Here is a 19,542-nt window from a genome sequence, read left to right as displayed (position 1 = left end):
TCATTTAAGCATCATATGACAAGTTTAAAATGATTTCCCCGCTGGCCGAACCCCACTTTATAGTTAGAACAACAGTAGATTCAAAATTTTGTTATTGAATTTCATGTTAATTTGAATCAATTTTCTAACGAAACTTTTTTTTAAAGTTAGAGAGTGAATATGAAAATAAATATTCTAGAAAAAATTATGTCATTTTAAACGATGTTCAGATTATCAAAAAATTTTATAAAATAATGCAATTTTTTGTTTTAGCGCATAATAAAAATAAGAATGATAATTTTCAGGTTTACTGACAAACATTTACTAAATTTACCTAACTTTTTCAAATCGATAGTATCAAAACGACAAATACAGCTGAATTTGCTTTAAACAAATTTTGTAACTTTAATCATTATTATAATTAAAATTTCTTTTTTTTTAATCATTATTATAATTAAATTTTCTTACAGTTCAAATTTTTACACATTTTGATGTCGAATGAACAAAAATACTGAAGAGAATTTTTGACAAAAAATGAAAATCAGATTGACTTGAAAAAAAATGCATACATACATAACAACCCAGTTAAAAGTTTAGAACTACCTGCATGTAGTATTTGCAAGTGCAAAACAAAAATGAGAGAAATGAAAAGGCTGCTCAAAAGCAGATGTGTTCCGCTCTCTATTCGATTTTTTGCTTTTTAGCATGTGCAGCTATGATTTAGAAAACTCATTAAACGTTGAAATCAACGAACCAAATAAAATTTAGCAACTTTAGGCATATTGAAGTAATATTAACAAAATCACAGGTGGATAAGAAAAATGAACGCTTTTGATACCTGTCTGCTGTAACAAAAAACAATTTAGAGGGAGGGAGAGGGAAAGAGAATTTTTGCAATGATTCGAAATCAAATCTCATTTGCCAATCTCTCTATCTCGCATCTCAAATACCTGACGAATGAGATGATCGTCTATTAGTTGATCATCACTGCAGACGAAAAAGTGTACGAACTTGCACCGAGTACAATTTTGAAAATTAGTTTGAATAGTTGTGCCATAGGAATTGTAGAAATTAAGAAGCCAGAAGTGTCGGCATTACCAAAGTGACACCTTAGAGTCGTTTTGTGTGTCAACTTGGGCTCGATGAAAGTCTTGTGTAGTAAACATCGACGATGGCACGACATTTATTAATGAATGCGGACGGTCGTCAGTTGTTCTTTCGTGGACGTCCTTTAGCCGTCATGATGAATGTGTGTAAAAAACCTTTCAGCCAGTGTTAAGAACAAGAGTCGAGAAGAGGTAGCTTACGTGAAAAGCTCTAATGCAACGTCGGTGGCTAAAGATTGCTTTTTCCGTTACCACAAGAACAACTTCGTTGTAAACTTGTCAGATTTTCTGAACAGGGATCGCTGGGTTCAAGAACAGATACGAGTTGGAAAACATCATGAGAAACGTTCTGCATTTGCAAGATTGTTTTCTACACGACGGGACAACACTCGATAACCGTAAAATTTATTGCAGGTTCGGAGGAGTGTGACCTCCCGGAGCATTCTTTATAAGCCCACTCATTTCTACCAATCTACGAAGAGTTCATAAAAGCTTTATGGGAACTTGAAGAAATTGAAGAAGTGATGAATTGAAGAAAGAAAAAGTGACAAAATGCTTGAAGCATTATAGTTGTAACTTCAAAATTCTTATAAGAAACTGTAGCTTCCGTTTTTCTGATTGTATTTATCAAAACTTTAGTTGATACATAAACATATGTATAAATTGTAAGTGACTGAGATTTTCAACTGATGCCTACGTTTTTTTTAAATTAATTTAAGATTATAATTTTTAATTTAAGTCCGAAAGACCGTTATAATAATGTTTTAAAATTTGTTTCACCATTTCCAGTCATTTTTTAGTCTGTCATGATTGAAAATAATTGACATGCATTTCTAAAAATGATAATTGCAGAGAGGCTCTATCTCGGAAGTGTGAAAAATATTTAAAGGACCACAAAACTTCAAATATTTTTTTGTTTCCTCCAGAAAGTTCGACCTTTATATATTCTTATCAGCAAATATAAAAACATGTAATTTGAAAGTTTGCTCGTTTTTAAAATCAAATTTGAAAGGCTTTTTAAGAACCTGAAAAAATGTGAAAAATGACGTTATATGAAATGCATTATCGTGTGGAAAATTATATACTAATATGCATTTGTATAGGGTTTCTGAAAGTAAAAAAAGTTAATTGTTACTGATTACGTTGAAATAAAAATTTTGAAGATCCAATGACTAAAAAAAAGTTTAAAAGGATGATCGTTTTTAAGCATTAAGCTCTGCGGATTTGGGAGTTAACTTCCTAATGGTGCTCCCAGTGGGCTTCTTGGGCAAAATCAAAAATAAATACGCTATCAGGCCAATTGGGCATTAGACTTGTGCAGCTCAGTGCTGTTTTGTGCCAATCAGTGTCGCTTTTTGGGCGCACTGGCCCGCGCTAGAATGGTAGATTAAACTGTCCACAATCTCTCCAATTAAAATAATTTTTACAGCACTTGTTCACGACATAGTGTACGATAAGTTTTAAAGTTGATTTTTTCAGCTTATTTTTTCTTGTGATAACATTTTAATTAGTGAGTATTAAAAAACTTTCAAATAGCTTTCAATTTGAACAAATTCCAGACTGGTAGTAAGAAATCTGCTAGAAACTTTACTTTTTGGCTCCATTCTTGTAAAAATTCAACTCAACTTAAATTTGAAAATGTAATACAAAACATTTTTTTTGATGTCTTAAAACTGGGAGAAAAATTGTCAAAAAGAAGACTTCAATAACCGATTTAAACTGAACAATTTGGAATTGAACAAAATCTTTTTAGTATCAACCAGTAAAAAGTTACTACTCCATGATGCTTGCGCACTAGAATTTTTCAGTGTTCAACATTGCACGCTTGTTTCGCCTTTAGCATTCAGCTGATGGATCAAAATTTCAATAACTGCAAATTAAACTATTTTTTACAATTTTATGTTACCTAGCTACTTGAAAAAAACTTTTGATCGCAACCGAGATATTTTTTTGAAGAGAAAATACGAAAAATCTAATTGGGAATAACGAAAAGAGCTCAAATTATTTTTGTACCAAAAGTTTTTCAATTTTTTTGAAATTACATGTGATTGTTTTTGTATTTGAATTTTGTTAGGCTTAAAAAAATAATTTCTAAATCTTAGTTAAAATAGTATTGACATAATGGTTCACGTGCTGATCTGAATGAGAATTAATCCTACATATATAATGCAATAATAATGTATATGTTAAAAAATTAATAAGAACATCACACTGTCACTGTTTCTTAAATTATTGTTCAACATATTTATATTTTATTAGTTTGTTTAATCGGCAGGCGTATTTAAAGTTGAATAATCGAAAATAAATTATGAAATAACTATTTTTCGCAATATTAAAAACTATTGAGAAATATTAACTTTTTCGCACTTCTTGCCTTCGGTATTAAAATTTTATATATTGTTGTAAATATTCTGAAATGTATTTCATTTACAGTTGTCAATCATATCAAGTTGTATTGGAATAAGTACCTTGCAATAACTGCAAATTTAAAAGTTTCTCACATTTAATTCATGATGTTTGATGATTTATTTTCAATAAAATTGTCCTTTTTCCAGACTATCATGAAGTGCACAAATCACTGAGCTTTCTCATTAAAAACATCAGAACAATTATCCAGAGTTAATAGTCTCCCTCAATCACCTACATCACGTTTTTCAAAAGACTCCAGCCTGTTTAATAGCCTTCGGCGTTCTTTTAATCTGAAAAAATAGCGAGCGAGATGAGGAGGGCAGTGGTGGTAACCCAAGCCTCGAGTATTTTACAAGAATGAATCTTACTGACACCTGACGAAGCCTTCACAACAGTCTCTAGTAGCGGTGGCTACTATCATTTGGACTAGGTTGTCTCCTTGAAATTCTTCCTTGAAAACAGGATGACTAAATTATGTCTTTTACTTTTACCACTAGTTTTCCTAGTCTCTTATTCGTTTGCAGGTTTGTTGAAAAGAAATTTAAAAAGTGTTATTATTCATAAGAATGAACATTTCAGAAGAAGAAATAACCATTTCCATTAGCCCAAATGCAAACCCAGTTCAAAAACCAATTGGTCACCAGATTTCTCTTGTGTGCTCTATTAAGAAGACTGATAGTAATGGAGAAAAACCAGGAATGATCTGGAAGAAACATGGTGGACTAGACCGGTATTTCAAGATCCCTATTTTCCTATTAAATATAACCCAGCTAATGTTTTAGAACTGGAAACGTCGAGGTCAAAAAACTAGACGACTACACTCTCGGACTTATTATCAGAAATTCCAGTGTGGAGGACAGTGGTGTGTACTATTGTCAAGCTCAGGTTGGAAGTAAAGTATACATGAACAAGATGGATGTAATCGTTTTTGGTAGGTCTCAATGTTTGTCGAGATTTTGAAAAAATAATACACTTTTTGCAGAGGACATTGTCTTCCGAGACAAACAACTTCACTTTGGTCAAGTTCTAGCGACTGCTTCGGTTAATATTTCATGTGAGGTATCCGCCAAGAAAGACAGTGTCATAACTTACTGGACTCGTCACGGGAAGCAAATCCTGGAAGGTTTGTCTTGAGGAAATTTGTTAGTTGAAACAAGGTGTTTTCAGGTGGTAAGCACAAGTTCTACAGTAGAGGGTCTATTCTGGAAATTCAAAATTATCAACCAGAACAAGACGCAGGACAGTATACATGCGAGGTAAACGAAAAATATAGGATAAAAACTTGTAAATTATCTTAGAATGGGCTTAGATCTAGGAATGACAGCCACTGAGCAAAAAGATATAAAATTACCGTAGTCTAAGTCATCAAAAAGTGAGACAATGGCGGCAGCCATCAAGGGTAAAATTTATGAGTTGCGTCGACAAAAGGTGCTATTTAATTTTATGGTAATTGTAGGGAAATGTTCTTTTGTGTGTAGAGCTGGTAACCGACAGATAAATACAGATAAACCTTATCAGTAAACTGTGAAACTTTTATCAAAAGAGAAGTGATAGTTTTTTTTTGAGAAAAAAGGAAGGGATTTTTGACAAAATATCTCGGTATTTGGCGCTTAATTTCGGCAAAATAAATCTAGCCATAAAGTTGGCGAAGTTTGGTTTTTTTCTTGAATGCTACTTAACCAAGTTCAATATATTTGGGCAAAATTTTTGAAAATAATTTTTTCTATGAATATAAAGGGAATTGAAAGAAGCCTATTGAGGTGCTTCGAGTTTTTCAAAAAATTTATTAAAAAATTACGGTTATTTATGATCTTTGATAACTACCCAGTATAAAAGCAGCGTATACGTTGTAAAACATTAATATTAACAATGTCTTTGTTCGAAACTTGTCACAGAAACTGGCTAAGTATTGCAATTATTATTAAAATATTGTACATATTTTGTTTGTCACATAAATATTTTTATACAAAACAATTCTAATGTGATTTCAAAACACAATGGGATAACATTTTACCAAACGTAAGAGATAAACATTTTAATATGATAACATTTACTTTTTTGAACACTCTAGTTTGTTGAATATTTTTGATTTATTTTTTTTTGAGGTAAAGAACTTTTCAAAATTCTAATTGCAAAATTTAAAAGTAATTAAAAATTTAAAAAAAAAGAAAAAATTTTGTTAATTTTTTTAAGTTTTCTATTCCGTCATTATAGCTTATTTTATGTTATTTAACATTTTGAAAAGTTAAAAAAAAACTGTTTCTTTATTATAGGTGTTCCATGTAAGCAGCGGCTCATCAAACACAAAAACTGTGACTCTTGGAACCACAGGAGAGAAAAACTACGTGGCATGCCAGCAGATGTGTAACAGTTTTTGCACTGATGTTCACAACAAAGTATTTACCAACAACTAAATTTTGAAGTGTATTGATTTTTTTCTCATTTTATCATTTCAAACATTTGAGTCACTGGAATAACTTTGATTCTTTTCAATAAATTATTATAGCTAAAAACATTTTTCTGATCGTGTTCAACGCAACAATATGAAAAAAAAACACGCTAATAGAAAGAAATATTGAACAAATACGGCATTTCTCATGAATGTTTTTGTTTCCAGTAACAAAAGTTCCCTACAAGCTCACGAGTGCTTGGTTGAACGCAATTTTTTTCCCAGGACTGTATGCATAATATATATTCTCGTACGAATATTTTATGCTACAACAAACATAAAAGTTGGAAAAAAAATAATAAAATATTTCATTGGTCCAAAAAACAAGACGAGTATCATCATGACGAGGTTGGTGTTCACTCCCACATACATCTTTCACCACTGTCCGGATAGATACCTTCGGCTTTTTGCCGAAGGTAGTGATAGCATTTGGTGGCAGCCCATATGGCGCCTATACAAATTACGATTCCCAAATATATTGATATCACCATTAACATTTGATCTGAAATGTAAATGAGATTGCGGGAATATGTGGCAAAGAGATTCAGTTGGATACGATGTTATACATACAACTCCGAACAATTCTTTTATTATTTTTTTTTCAATTTTGCAAAAATTCAGATGAATGATGCAGTACTCCATTTTCCAACAAAATTAAATGGCCTTTCACAGTTTGAAAAAATGTAATTTAGGATAATACAAAAACTAATCACCGAGAAAAAACCAGTTCAATTCGCAACAAAAAAAAAACGGAAAAACTCAAAGTAGCGTAGGCTAATAAGCCATTTCATATGTTTTGCTGAAACAATTTGAATAAAACTCATAAAAATTGCACAAATGTTAATAACTATAAAACTGTACAACAATTAAAAAAATTATTTTAATTTTGAATCGTTTTATTTAAGACGTTACAGTAGATAAATCAGTTAAGCTTGTAAAAAGCTGGAAACAATAACTCTGCTAACTTGAGAAAATCGAATCAATTGAAAAAATTTTTAAAGTGACCATTACCACCCGTTTTATGCTATTTAAAGCAAATTTCTATGAACGACCTTTCAAATTTCAAAAATCACGAAAAAAAACCGGAGAAGAAAAGAAACTCGATGCAAAATCAATAACTGGGAGGAACCTGATTTTTATTTTCCGGTTTCAACGGGTTCATTTTGGTTTTTTTTAACATCTATTTTATGCTGATTTTTCATTGTTTTGACTGTTATTATTAAATAAGCTGTCGTTAAATTCCAATTCAATACTTCATCTTGTCATTCGAAATTATTTAGAAACATGGGCTATGAATTTCATTTTTAAATAACAATCCGACTTTTCAGTTAATCCTCATTCCCAATATTTCCAAAAAAAATTCTGAAATCATACCAAATTTTTGATAAAATTTCTGCCTTCGAAACACAATTGTATAGTAGAGAACATAATTGGCAAGAATGAAGAAACAGACGCATTGCGTTATCTTAAAAACAGCAATTAGTCTTCAGAAATGTCAAGAAATCGCAGAGAAAACTCACTTCAGAAACTATAAATGGTACAAGTAATGAAGCCTTGTCATAATAAAGACCAAACATCATGAGAATGGCCACAACCTGCAAAAATCGAATATTGAAAACAATTTGTTGTTTGAAAAGAGAAAATACATACTGGTGAACTTATATTTATTGCACTCAAAAAAATTGCAATTTAAAAATAGTGGTTGCAATATAATTGTCATAAATTAAGTTAAAAATTCATAAATAAAAATTCGAAAACATACCGTATTCGCAACAATCAGAAAAATATCTAGCCATAAGTTGACAGTGTAAACACCGAAAAACATGCATATTGTAGAAAATAAACATACTACAAGTGCCGAAATCGACACGTAGAAACAAGCACGCTGAAAATATTTCAGTTAACACAAGTATTCTTTGAACAACATACTTACTTTAACGTGCACATCTCCTCTACAACACTTGTAAGAGCTTCCGTCGTCCTCACCCCCAATTTCATCCTCGAGAATTATCCGAGTTCCTGAAATGGATAACTTTTTGGAAACACTTTAATTTGTTTTTCTTACAATGTTGGATGAGCTCAAAGTGTTTGAAATCCGCGGGGACGGTATAATTTTCTAGATGTATCATCATAATGTTTAAAAACTTGATAATTTGAGTAAATTTATGTTTGCTTGTAACTTTTAATCAATAAACCAGGTTTCAGCCAAATAATCGTCGTAGATTAAATAATCCAATGCGCAACTTTTTATGCTCAAAAAATCGTCTTCGAATAATGTTCTACTGATTTTTTTAAAGTTTTACATCTAAGTCATGTTAATAAAAAAATTATATAAGTTTAACTTTTTTTAAGGTAAAAAACAAGCAATACTACATACAAGAGTAACTCTTATCATTGTTTTTTTTGTGACGGGGTATTTTTTTTACCCTTTATTACAGCTATTCACATGTTTCAAAAATACTCAGAACTGTATTCACTGTTTAGTCCGATAATTAAAATCAATTATAGGCCCCGTCTATATCTTGGTTTCTCCACGGATTTGAATCAAACTTTCTCGTACTTTTTGGAATTTTTTTCGCATTGACGGTGTTTTTTTAGCTAACAAGTACACTCCAAAACATTTGTGCTCACCTTCAAGACAGAGGCAACAGCTAATTTCCATCAAATTTCATCACAGCGCCATAGATTTGACTCGTCTGGGCTGGTTGGATGGAATGACGTAGAGGTTCTGGCTGGTCCAATATCTACTCTGGAATAAAAAAATATAACAAAAAGTCGTCATCTATCAAAGAAAAGAAAGAAACGCGTTTTTCTTCGCATGAGCCTTCGGAAACTTGAGATCAGCTCACAGTTTCGGGCAGAAATGTGAAAAAAATCGCGTGAGAAAAGGAGGAAGAAAATTTTTGAACTATTTTCTTTTTACTATATTTTCACTAAAAATATTTTAAACTTTTCCAGGACAATATGTGTTTAAAAAATTAAGAATCAGAGATTAATAAAAAAAACGGGACTCCTACCCACATTCACCACAAAAGTTTGTACTATTTTACCAGGAAGTAGGAAAAGTTCAAAACTTCAATGCTTGGTGTAACGGATATATTCTCTTCAAGCAAAGTATACGATTTGAAAACGAGGGGACGCACTTCGAACATAAAATTCGCAGGCTCTCAACGCAGGCTAACATAAGCCAAAAAACCATCGATAAAACCGGGATTCTAGACAAAAAGTGAATCGTGAGGAAACAATTCAGATGTAGTAACACATGTCTGCACGTACTGAATCCAATCCATATATCATATCATGTTGCTCTGCCGACAATATCACATTTCAAGCCCGAGTTTCACAAAGTATCACGGAATAAAATCCTAGTTTCTTTTCGAGTGTTTTCAAGAAAGACCAAGAGATAATTTATCGAAAAGCTAGACGAAATTAGAACAGAAAACACACAAACTACGAGAAAATCAAACGCAACAAGTCTCTTCCCAGTTGTAATAAAAAAAAGATGAAAGGTGTAAAAAAGTGACACTCTATGATGAGCCGGCAGAGAGACAAAACGTCTGGAATGATTTGATTTGACAATTCGTGTGTCCAATAATTGCACTTTTGATGTGAAAGTGCTGAGAAAAAAACGGGTCTTCCCTGTGTGCCGATGAGAGTCTGCCTCATTTTTCAAATCCGACACCAGGATTTTAAAATATAGCACCTGGAAGATTGGATCGGAAAATCAGATAAACTGATAATTTTCCAAAGAGATAGATGCTCGGCACCTTTCATTTAAGATAAAAAAGTCTTAAAAAATTATGAGACGTAACGCATTTTCAACAATATATATAACCTGCCTACTTCTTCACGGAGGAAGAAAACATGTTTCGAAAGACGTATTTTGACTGATCGGAGATCGAGAATGGGTTTGGTTTTCGAGAGTTGGGAATGGGGTTTCGGATTCCATGGTCGTGGGTGGGCGGTGGAACAGGGACAGGAACGCCGAAAACACCTAAAAACAACATTTAGATCCAAGACTCAAGATATTTCCTAAGACTAATCAATTGAATTGCATTGCTAATGGATTGCCACCTCCACCGCGTCATTTTCCACACACACACGCTTCTCCCCACATACAATAGCTCGTCATGACTCTCCTTCTCTTTTTATAATTCAACCGACGTTTCTTGATCATTCGCACAAGATTTTACACCACCAGAGACAAAGTGTCGGGTCATTAATATACACAATGTGGAAACCTGAGAAAAGATAGGTACCCCTAGTATCGGGTGCACACAATTGAAGACTTGAACTTTCATTTATATTGGTAATATTAAAAATACATATTCTGGTTTTATTCAAATAGTATAATATTTATGCAAATTATAACATTCGAAATGTTCAAATACAACTGAAACTCAATTAAACTATAAAACTTGTAGAAAACAAATTTTCGGTTGACATCCAAATCATGATGAGTTTTCACTTGATTTTTTTCTGTACATAAAATAAAATCTTACCTTTTTTGTTGCTGTTGAATTGGCGGCTTGATATTTAATTGTTAACAGCCAAATGTACCTGAAATTCCCAATTTTGTGTACTTCGCCGTTTCGCATTAACCGTAAGTACTGTTTAATAATTCTAATAGCAATTCTACTAGCTTTTCTGCTACTTTGGTACAATTCGAGCTTTTGGCTAGATTAGTTATGTTTTATTGTAATTTCCAATTTCCATGAAAAGATTAGAAAATTGGTTATTTGTGTCATTATAAAATTGAAAACTATTGTATCTTTTTTCCTATTTTTTCAGTTGCACCCCAAGTGACAGTTTTTAAATTAAACAAAACATGTTTTCTCCCCAAAAATTACACGACAAGTTTCCTATGTAAAAACAAAAATTGCATAAGTAATTGCTCTCTAAAAATAGTTCTTCTTCCGCATTAACTTCATGACGCGTGGAAAAAAGTACCAGACATGATTACTATGTATTGTTTGAAAACAAAAACTCCAGTTCAGTATAATTGAGGCTTGCTTTGAAGAAAGGCTACTACCTGCGTCATCTCAGGTGTTTACTATTTCAGAAATACGAAAATTTCAAATTCTTGTAAAATTTTGATTGTAAGTTCAAAAGTTATTGAATCATAAGCAAGAACAACCTGATCAAATACTAATTACCCTTTTTTTTAAGTATGATGATGTTCTGATCAATGACTAATTAACAACGCTTGTTTTTTGTTATCATTAAATATAACATTTTTATTAATGGGTGTATCATAAAATAATAAAATAGAAAAAAATCGGAATAGGAATAGACAAACTGACTTTGAGGTGGATGTTTTGAGCATAAATTACACAAGATCTACAGGGAAACGTGCACGGGGAGTAAATTAGTTCTCTAATACTGGTTTAATATCTGAGTTAATAAAACTACAACTATATGGATATCCAGAAATTTAAAGTTTCCAGTAACAAACAATGGGAAATGAGATGTGCAATAGTAGTTCTATGAATGTAGATTTGACCGATATGTAGATGGAATCACATTCGCCACGTATACTTTCTGTATCTTTTTACGGAACAGTGGGTGAGTCAAGTAGAAGATTATTGGGATTGATGATTGAGCAATGTCGGTAATCGGGCTTCGAATGAAGAGAACGTAGGCGTTGACGTCCGGGTATGAAATTACGACTGCCTGAATTCAATACTATATAACAAAAATTCAAAATTTAAAAAATGATACCGTCAATATTCCACTTGTGATGTATGGTACGGTCATTGCTATGCTAGTCAAGATAAGGGATAATTGAGATGATTGCTTGAACAAACTTTGACCGCGCCTTAAATTAATAAATTAATGAATTTAATAGAATTTTGTTTGAAAATTAATACAATTACTTTAATGTTTTTGAGTAGCCAACTGCCATAACTATAAGAGCAAAATTGTTGATGATAATAAGGAGAGGGACAGCTAAAGTCAACGGGATGAAGAATATGTCGTGTCGTATTTCATCATAGGTTTCGGTGTAGGAGATGAAGACAGACCCGAAGCCCAAAGGAGATCCCCATTGTCTACAATAGCCTTTTGCTGGATACATAAAGTACGTAATTCCAAATGGTGAGAAGAAAGCCAACGGAATGAATGTGTAAAAAACGTAAGACGACCACTGAAAATAAGGCGTTATTAATAATGTTGACGGTATTTTCACTATTAGATTTGCGCATGTATCCCTCTACTTCAAAGGCTCATATCATGGTTGCTTTTGAGCGAAAGGGAGTGCAAGCATGGGTGCGCGGCAATTCTACAAAACGAGCCAGTGTGGCTAATTAGATAATTGTTACCTCTGCATGTCTGGTTGGAGTTACATAGACAATCATTCGAATGATAGAAAACAATAGTGAGGAAAACATTGACCAATAGGTTCCCCACATTTGTGACAGGTAAATAATTTTTAAGTAGTGATTAGGCTCCATGGCAGCACAGCTAGCTGTAACAAATCCGGTAGAAGGCACGCGGAATGCCAAATTATCAGTTATGAAGAAAATATAATGCTGAAAAAAAAAACAGATAACAAAGAAAAAATATAACCAGCTTACCGACAACTGCATAATAACCATAGATTTAAATACGTGCGGATGGATAGCTTTGGTAGCCATGGAAGGTTGGGAACAATAAATTATTGCCATTCTGATAAAACAGATAAGTCCGAGAAATACGCATGCTGACAGGCCTAGAACACACCAAGACACTGTATTCATTTTGAATTCGTAGTTCAGGTATCTACTGTCATTGTGAACAGACATAACCAATTCGGGAAACGTGGGCATTCTTCCCAAAAGTTGATTGAGCCGGAGTGAATCAGAAAGGAGAAAAGAAGAAAACTCAAAGTCAATAACAATGGTAATCTTTAACAAAAGTGTAGAGGTGTGACTTTATCGTTCAATTCTCAGGAGATTCAACCCATAAGATCTCAGATATTCTATATTCTATGCATAACTGATGAACACGTATAAGGAGTTGGGAATAATAATGATTTTAGTTTTGAAAATAACATCTCTTAAACACGAATCAGAGAAGCGGGAAAAATATCTAAATTATTGGCTTCAGAGTCATAATTACAAATGAGAAGAAAAATGAGAAAACCGGCTCTTTGACGTAAATGATTGAAGCTTACGGGAATGACTATTTGGGATACATTTCAAGTTCTGCATGGACTTGTGCACACTTGTAGTTTTGCAGTGAAAAATTATGGCTTTACATCTGACAAATACGTGGCGAAGAAGTGGAAAGGTATTACAAATGGTTTTTTTTTGGAAAGATTTCAAAAAGTTAAAGTGTGGGTTTCAAAACTGATAGTGGAACAACTAGACAATTTGGAGGGAAATATAATATATTGTTTTTTTCTGATTTTTTAAAAATGTTTCCAAGTAGCTTTCTCCCGATTTTGGCACAACGATGTTGTGGTGGAAAATCTCAAACTTGTCATCGATAACATTGATACATCTTTTTTCTGTCCTTCAACGGCTCTTTTTCACATATTGATGGGTCCCATTCGGTGTTTATTTCAAATATATTAATTGGCACGGTATGTTTTGCATTTGGACAGTGCAATGTGGCTATTAAAAACAGGCTTTAAACTAGTTAAATTCTACTTTTTTCTTCATTTCGATACGACGAAAACAATTTTCTCGCTCATCAACTCAGACCTGTAAGTTAATTTCTCAACACACTGTTCCCGCTGCGGCAAACCCGCCATCTTTTTCCTTATTGTGAATCGAGCGCGTTTGCACACACCGGGCCAACAGTGCAAAGCGTTCCCCCATTCAAACCGTCTTCGCCACACACCACCTCTCTTCCTCTTATTGTTATCGATTTTCACTGCCAAAATGTCATTTCAACTGGAGCGGACGTACGGCTTGAGAGCCCAGCATTGGTATCAGCCAGAGGTTTGTTCTTTTTAATTCAGATAATTTTTTGAAAATTTGAAAATTAATAATTTCAGACAAGTCTCTCAGATGTTGCACAAAACTTGTTCGCCGCATCGTTGCCAGATGGGGAAACGCAGCAGTTTCTTGACAACTCCAATAAAATTGCCAGCAATTTCTTTTGGCAGACGGTTCGCAACCTTGGGGTCATGATTTTGTCGACAATCTATTCGAAAACTGATATCAATGGAATGACCGGATTCGGAAACATGTTCCTTTTCAGTGAAAATCAGTTCGCCAAGTTTCTCGCAATCGAGAAAGAATCTTGGAATTCTACCGACAAAAAGGTATTTATGGGAAATTGTTTCACCAACCCGCAATTATATATTTCAGGTGCTCGATCTTGGAGCTGGCAACGGAGACATTACAGAGCACATGCGCCCATTCTTTGAGCATGTTTATGCTACAGAGTTGTCATCGGTAAGAACTTGAAATTAAAAAAAAAGGCTTTGAATACTGTAAAACATTTTATGATGACATAATGCTTTGAAAACGTTTTCTGCGTTTCTTTTCTGCGTTTTTGGCTTAATGTCAAGCAGTTATCCCAGTTTGAATTACCTAGGACAACGAATGTATCCAAATATTTGAAAAACGCCAAGCCGGCTGTTTTGAAATTCCCACTATGAAATTTAAATTTTTTTGCAAAAACGGAAACGTTACTCCTCCTGCAAGATTACTACAAACAAAGTTTTTTTGCAGAAGATGAGAAACCGGCTCAGCTGGAAGGGATACAATGTTCTCAGTGCACTCGAGTGGGCTGAAACTGATGTTAAATTTGATTTGGTCACCGCTTTCAACCTCCTCGATCGGTAAGTGAACAGAAACTCAGATTATTCAATGAAAGCTGCAAATTTCAGCCATTACTCGCCAGGAAAGCTGTTGAACGACTTGTGGAACGTCGCTCGCCGCTCAAACTGTAATGTCATCGTGTCGCTTGTGCTTCCAGTCAGCCATTACGTGGAATTCAATCCAAATGGACGAAGCACCCGACCTGACAACTACCTGAACGTTGCTGGTCGTACCTACGCCGACCATGTTCATCATATGATCGTCAATGTTTTCAAACCGGCAAATTTTGAGGTGCTCAGATGGACAAGATTGCCGTATCTTTGCGAAGGAGATATGAACAATGTGGGTGGAAGTTTGATTTGAAAATTTTTTCAAACATCAAAATATTTCAGTCTGCTTACTACCTTCCTGACGCGATCTTTCTTCTGAAACCCATCGAGCCAGAATCGCCTTCTTCCACAATCACACAGGAAACAACTTCCGTCTCCCAAGAATCTACATCTCATGCTTCACATACCGATCTTTAGACTTTCAACATAATTTATTCACAAAATACTCAGTCACCAGTCATTTATTACGGTTCTTTCAACATACCGTTGCTTCCAAATCGTGAATCCATTTCTCCAAAGTATTTTTGCAAGTTCGTGCTCACCCATTATATCGGTACCCATGATTTTATTTTTAAGTTTTAAATGAATTTTTTGAGACAAACAGCTTTACAGGAAAAGTGCATTTTTATATGTTAAAGTATTCAAAAAAGTTTAAAAAAAAACAGAAGTATACAGAATTTGAAAATCAGAAAATACGAGAGCGAGAATTATTACGACTGTTGTTTTTGGCTTGAGAGAGACGGGAGTCGCGGGAATCGTCACGCGGACAAGCTCTGGAAGATGTTCTCGAACCACTACGACTCGCTGTTGTTGTAGTCGACGCTCTGTAAACTCTATTAATTTTTCAAAAGGAAATATGATCATATTACCACCTTGAACCATTGAAAAAATATACAAGCAGAGAGATAAAAATTAGGCAATTAAACAATGGGATGGGATAATGAGGGGAACTGAACCAAATATGAAAACCAAATTGTGAAGAAAAATGAATAAATCAAGTCAGTGGTTGATGCTCATTTTACTCATACGTTGAGCCAAGGAGATTCTGAAATGGGTAAACGAAATGCAGACGACACAAAATATAATTGGCGTGAAGAAAAACTCACGGTGTTTTTAGGCGTTGTTGTGGAGTAGAAGACTGTTGTAGTGGTGCATCTCGTTTTGCAGAGCTACTTCTTCTTCAAACACACTATTTGTGAAAACTAACATACATAGTTTCGAGGTTTTGAGATGTTGTTTCAAGGAAATTTATTACTACGAATACTCTTGAAGACTAAAAACCAGAAAAAAAAACAAATGCAATCTACTTTTGTGGTTTATCAAAACGGAATAACGAACTCCAGAAACAAGTTAAAAAGGGAGGTCTGTATGGTGTCTAGAGAATTACAGTCAGGGTTGTCGATACTTTAAAAATATGAGTCAAATCGATTCTAAGACATTCGTTATACACTGTCATTTCTTAAGTAGGTGATGATAAAAATGTTGTTTACACACCTTTCCAAATCAGTTTGAATTAGTGATACAAAAGTTTTTATGTCAAAAAATTTTACCATTAATATGGGTCTCATATATTTCGATACTGTATCCCTTTTTAGAAAAGTATACAATTTTTTAAAAATAATTCTCTGCACGCGACTCCCTAATAAACTAGCGAGATACTAATTCTGGTTCAACTTAATAATATCACATGATGTACTTACTTGCTAGAAGGAGTCATGGGAGGAAGTGTTGGGCGCATTCCTGCCGAAAGTGACGTGTGCCGGTTGGAAGCTTGACCAGTTGTTAAAGAAGTTCTAGTGTCCAGAGACCTAAATTAACCAAATACTCTTCAATTATTGTACGCAAACACTGACTTCCTTCTTGAAGTGATGTCGTTTGAATCATCTCGACGAGCCCTTAAAAGACTTCCATCTCTTCCTCTTGTGGTTGGTTTCCGCTCTGCAGATCCGTTTCTACTTGACGACTCTTGTTTTTTTCCCTGAAACCAAAAAAAGGAAAAGAAAATTGCCATAAATTCTAGAGCGCGCACTTCATTTTTCGAAGGCGTGCTTCTGTAGTTGCCGGTGAGCGCGCGATTTCCGCCAGAGGATTTCAAATTGCCGCCTTGTTTTCGCGTTGCCTGTTCTCTGTATATAAATATTATTGAGTTGGGAGTTTGATGAATGTATATAATTCCAACCTGCAGAATGGAATATGTCTTTCTGCTGCTGCAGCATTAAAGTTTCGACTGCAGTATTCGCATTGCACATAGTCTGAAAATAGTTAGAAATTTGAATAAGGATAAAGCCAAAGAATTGTCAACTTGTAATTTTAATTATCTTGTTTTCCCAACGTCTATGACGCAAATAACAAGAAAATGAACTTCCACTGTATTTCCTCTGTTAAATTTGCACCCAACTGCATTACTTTAAGAGGTCGCATTGTGGTTAATTTTGGAGATGGAAATGTATTAGTATCTAGGACTGCAAAAAGGCTAATTCAAATTTACACTTGTTAGGTATTTGAATTCCAGACTTTCGTCGTCCGGTGTTGGTTTATGAAGATCTGTGTGCAATGGTCTGACAGTGATCTGATTCGGTTATGTATTTACTGTATTTAAAATTGATTTAAATTGACACACGGAACTCCAAAGTTGTAGGGCAAGCTTATTTTAGCGGTGGGGCTTTGATTAAACTGAAACCGACAGAAGAAAAGCCCGGACTGCGTTTGGCCAGCATTTTTAGGTTTTTATATATATATGCGTTTTCAAGGACTGACGCATGTCCCACGCCTTCCTCATCATAAAATGTTCCATAAGACTTCAAGTTTAATTATGTGTGAATAATTATTCTTGGTGAAATCTTACGCTTCATTTGAAACAACTCTCTCTTTCTTCCTCGATTTAATTTCACACTCATTTTCAAAGATAGAGAATTCATAAACATATTCTATATATTCAGCTAAATACTTTGAAATCTTCTTTTCCACCTGCGTTTTTCATAAGTCTCGTGATCATTAAAAAACTCACCACTGGGAACCGCAGTTTTTGGTGGAGGCGGAAGCGGTGCGCCTGTTTTCAACGCATAATCAACACGTTTCGATGATGAAACCGCGTCTATGAAGTTACCATGACGTTCACGCCAGTTTGTTTGTGGTCTCGGAAACACGCCACCATTCTGAACTTTGAACATTGAAATCCAGTGATCACAAGATTTCATTTGAATGAAATACCTTATTTTTCTCATGTTGAACTTTTTTGATATCCGCATAGGTCAGATCACTTCCGCTAGCTCTCTGTTTTCCAGAATCAAATGGTTTTCGGTGGAGTGATGCAAGCTTTCTACATGCCGATTCGTGTTTTTCCTGTAAGAAAAATAAAAAAAAAGGTTTAAAAATATAAATCCAAAAAGACAAACCAAACTAGATTTGATAAATCTCCGATCACAAATGGGACAAGGAAAAGTTGGCTCATTCGGGTCGGCAGAATCTAGAAAACAGGAAAAGAATTGTGATGAATATCCGAAATGAGATTGTGTTCATCAAGAAGATTACAATAAAAACCTACCCATATTTCAGACGACAACGACAATAAGTGTGCGTGCGCGTGAGGTCTCTAGGTCTCACTAATAATAACGGTGGTAGCCCTTGAAAGTGGTCACAAACGGGCTTCTCGTTGTTTCTAAGCAGAATGGTTGCTATGCGGGTTTCGGCGTGAGCAGCATGCACATCGCAAGTGGACCGCCAAATTGGAGAGAAGAAAGAGCTATGCGAACTTGTGCTCGTGGAGCACACACACTCGTTTTACTGAGATGTTGTTGTCAAGGGCGGTTGTGAAGAATGAGAATGAGAAAAAGTAGACAATAAAGCGGTTTTTGCCGACTGGTTCAAAATGAGCATTTTCAGAAAGTACAGGAAATGAGGAATTGCTCGAACAAGTGTCACTTTTTCAGATGTGGTGTATCCGGATTAATGAATGAGCGCGGATTTGGTGATGTAAAGTATTTTCAAAGGATTATTCAGCTGAAATAGATACTCGAAAGGCAAATATTTTATTTCAGTTTAATGGAACATTATAAAAAATGATATCTAATAACGCAAACCCTCTCTCTGCCGGCGGTTGAAAAATGAAGCCATTTTTAGTAGAAAGAGTTAATTTTAAAATATGTTTATTTCTTGACATTTACTAACTTTGAGAATTTAATCTTTGACTACCAAATGTGTAATTGTAATTTGAATTGATATTTGTGGTTTATCTCAAAACCTGAATTCAGTTGTAAATATTTTATGGACCTTTTTGAAAAAATTTCACATTAGGTTCAATCTTCCCAAAATCATTGGAAAAAAAAACTTAATATGAGTAAAAAACCTTTAAAAAAATGTGCATTCTAGCATTTCAGGTTTTTGAACCATTGATTATTAGAACAACTGAACCACTGACAAACTAGAATTTGAAAGAAATGTGCCTGAATTTGCGACACAATTGTTCTCGAATGAAAACTCCTTGCACTTTCAATTTTTTCTCAAATATCCCAACTTCAATTTTCTTCCGAACTAATAACCGGGAGGTCTTGCTTCACTCTCACTCTCAATAGTTGTTGGGTTAGAAAAATTTCAAATTTTCTGCACGACAAGTTTCCACCACTCACCAAATTTTGTCGTTTGGCATTCAAAGCGGCGTCAGTAAGTTTTTTTTTTTGGACGTGAAATGGTTCATAAAAGTTTCATTATCCAGAATGCAAGAAGCAAAAACAACTAGT

The 19,542-nt window shown here is 34.2% G+C and overlaps 5 protein-coding genes and 2 non-coding genes across 7 annotated transcripts; 3 read left to right on the top strand and 4 right to left on the bottom strand.

Moving 5' to 3' along the window:
• Positions 1-3,706: 3,706 nt before the first annotated feature.
• On the bottom strand, positions 3,707-3,846 carry T03G11.15. The gene has a single exon (NR_071003.1). It is a non-coding gene; the product is annotated as an Unclassified non-coding RNA T03G11.15 (non-coding RNA).
• zig-6 (Zwei Ig domain protein zig-6) lies at positions 3,846-6,007 on the top strand. The gene is made up of 6 exons (NM_076481.8): positions 3,846-4,018; positions 4,074-4,224; positions 4,277-4,425; positions 4,477-4,617; positions 4,662-4,750; positions 5,768-6,007. The coding sequence occupies exons 1-6, from the start codon at positions 3,958-3,960 to the stop codon at positions 5,906-5,908; spliced, it is 732 nt and encodes a 243-aa protein (NP_508882.3). The 5' UTR covers positions 3,846-3,957; the 3' UTR covers positions 5,909-6,007.
• A 228-nt stretch (positions 6,008-6,235) lies between these two features.
• On the bottom strand, positions 6,236-8,692 carry T03G11.9 (MARVEL domain-containing protein). Its single transcript, NM_001375032.3, has 6 exons — positions 8,575-8,692; positions 7,877-7,962; positions 7,706-7,828; positions 7,464-7,538; positions 7,318-7,408; positions 6,236-6,445 (listed from the first exon to the last, which is right to left on the bottom strand). Exons 1-6 carry the CDS (start codon positions 8,603-8,605, stop codon positions 6,300-6,302), a joined length of 552 nt encoding a protein of 183 aa, NP_001361990.1. The 5' UTR covers positions 8,606-8,692; the 3' UTR covers positions 6,236-6,299.
• Positions 8,693-9,396: 704 nt separating this feature from the next.
• T03G11.13 lies at positions 9,397-9,593 on the top strand. The gene has a single exon (NR_071002.1). It is a non-coding gene; the product is annotated as an Unclassified non-coding RNA T03G11.13 (non-coding RNA).
• Positions 9,594-11,427: 1,834 nt separating this feature from the next.
• On the bottom strand, positions 11,428-12,749 carry sru-48 (Serpentine Receptor, class T; the record flags this gene model as incomplete). The annotated part of the gene is made up of 5 exons (NM_076480.2): positions 11,428-11,616; positions 11,665-11,761; positions 11,820-12,088; positions 12,264-12,473; positions 12,519-12,749. The coding sequence occupies 5 exons, from the start codon at positions 12,747-12,749 to the stop codon at positions 11,428-11,430; spliced, it is 996 nt and encodes a 331-aa protein (NP_508881.2).
• A 1,023-nt stretch (positions 12,750-13,772) lies between these two features.
• Positions 13,773-15,404, top strand: metl-9 (DREV methyltransferase). The gene is made up of 6 exons (NM_076479.8): positions 13,773-13,868; positions 13,925-14,194; positions 14,241-14,327; positions 14,607-14,716; positions 14,765-15,038; positions 15,089-15,404. The coding sequence occupies exons 1-6, from the start codon at positions 13,809-13,811 to the stop codon at positions 15,221-15,223; spliced, it is 936 nt and encodes a 311-aa protein (NP_508880.2). The 5' UTR covers positions 13,773-13,808; the 3' UTR covers positions 15,224-15,404.
• Positions 15,405-15,411: 7 nt separating this feature from the next.
• zchc-1A (Zinc finger C2HC domain-containing protein zchc-1A) lies at positions 15,412-18,554 on the bottom strand. The gene is made up of 10 exons (NM_076478.7): positions 18,351-18,554; positions 18,202-18,272; positions 18,017-18,148; positions 17,814-17,961; positions 16,986-17,058; positions 16,836-16,932; positions 16,660-16,784; positions 16,507-16,614; positions 15,913-15,984; positions 15,412-15,630 (listed from the first exon to the last, which is right to left on the bottom strand). Exons 1-10 carry the CDS (start codon positions 18,352-18,354, stop codon positions 15,492-15,494), a joined length of 969 nt encoding a protein of 322 aa, NP_508879.4. The 5' UTR covers positions 18,355-18,554; the 3' UTR covers positions 15,412-15,491.
• Positions 18,555-19,542: the final 988 nt, after the last annotated feature.

Source organism: Caenorhabditis elegans, chromosome X (assembly GCF_000002985.6).
Source record: "Caenorhabditis elegans chromosome X".
Lineage (NCBI taxonomy): Eukaryota > Metazoa > Nematoda > Chromadorea > Rhabditida > Rhabditidae > Caenorhabditis > Caenorhabditis elegans.
This window is presented reverse-complemented; position numbering and strand designations above follow the sequence as displayed.

Excerpts from the sequence above, each read along its gene's own strand:
- zig-6 (NM_076481.8), top strand. The coding sequence starts at position 3,958 with ATGACTAAATTATGTCTTTTACTTTTACCACTAGTTTTCCTAGTCTCT. Across the intron at positions 4,225-4,276 it reads AAACATGGTGGACTAGACCG|AACTGGAAACGTCGAGGTCA; the intron begins GTATTTCAAGAT and ends CTAATGTTTTAG. Across the intron at positions 4,426-4,476 it reads GATGGATGTAATCGTTTTTG|AGGACATTGTCTTCCGAGAC; the intron begins GTAGGTCTCAAT and ends CACTTTTTGCAG.
- T03G11.9 (NM_001375032.3), bottom strand. The coding sequence starts at position 8,605 with ATGGAAATTAGCTGTTGCCTCTGTCTTGAAG. Across the intron at positions 7,963-8,574 it reads CTGTTGCCTCTGTCTTGAAG|GAACTCGGATAATTCTCGAG; the intron begins GTGAGCACAAAT and ends TATCCATTTCAG. Across the intron at positions 7,829-7,876 it reads GAGGAGATGTGCACGTTAAA|CGTGCTTGTTTCTACGTGTC; the intron begins GTAAGTATGTTG and ends AAATATTTTCAG.
- metl-9 (NM_076479.8), top strand. The coding sequence starts at position 13,809 with ATGTCATTTCAACTGGAGCGGACGTACGGCTTGAGAGCCCAGCATTGG. Across the intron at positions 14,328-14,606 it reads ATGCTACAGAGTTGTCATCG|AAGATGAGAAACCGGCTCAG; the intron begins GTAAGAACTTGA and ends GTTTTTTTGCAG. Across the intron at positions 15,039-15,088 it reads GCGAAGGAGATATGAACAAT|TCTGCTTACTACCTTCCTGA; the intron begins GTGGGTGGAAGT and ends AAAATATTTCAG.
- zchc-1A (NM_076478.7), bottom strand. Across the intron at positions 17,962-18,016 it reads TTCAACATGAGAAAAATAAG|AATGGTGGCGTGTTTCCGAG; the intron begins GTATTTCATTCA and ends TTCAAAGTTCAG. Across the intron at positions 16,615-16,659 it reads GACATCACTTCAAGAAGGAA|GTCTCTGGACACTAGAACTT; the intron begins GTCAGTGTTTGC and ends TGGTTAATTTAG.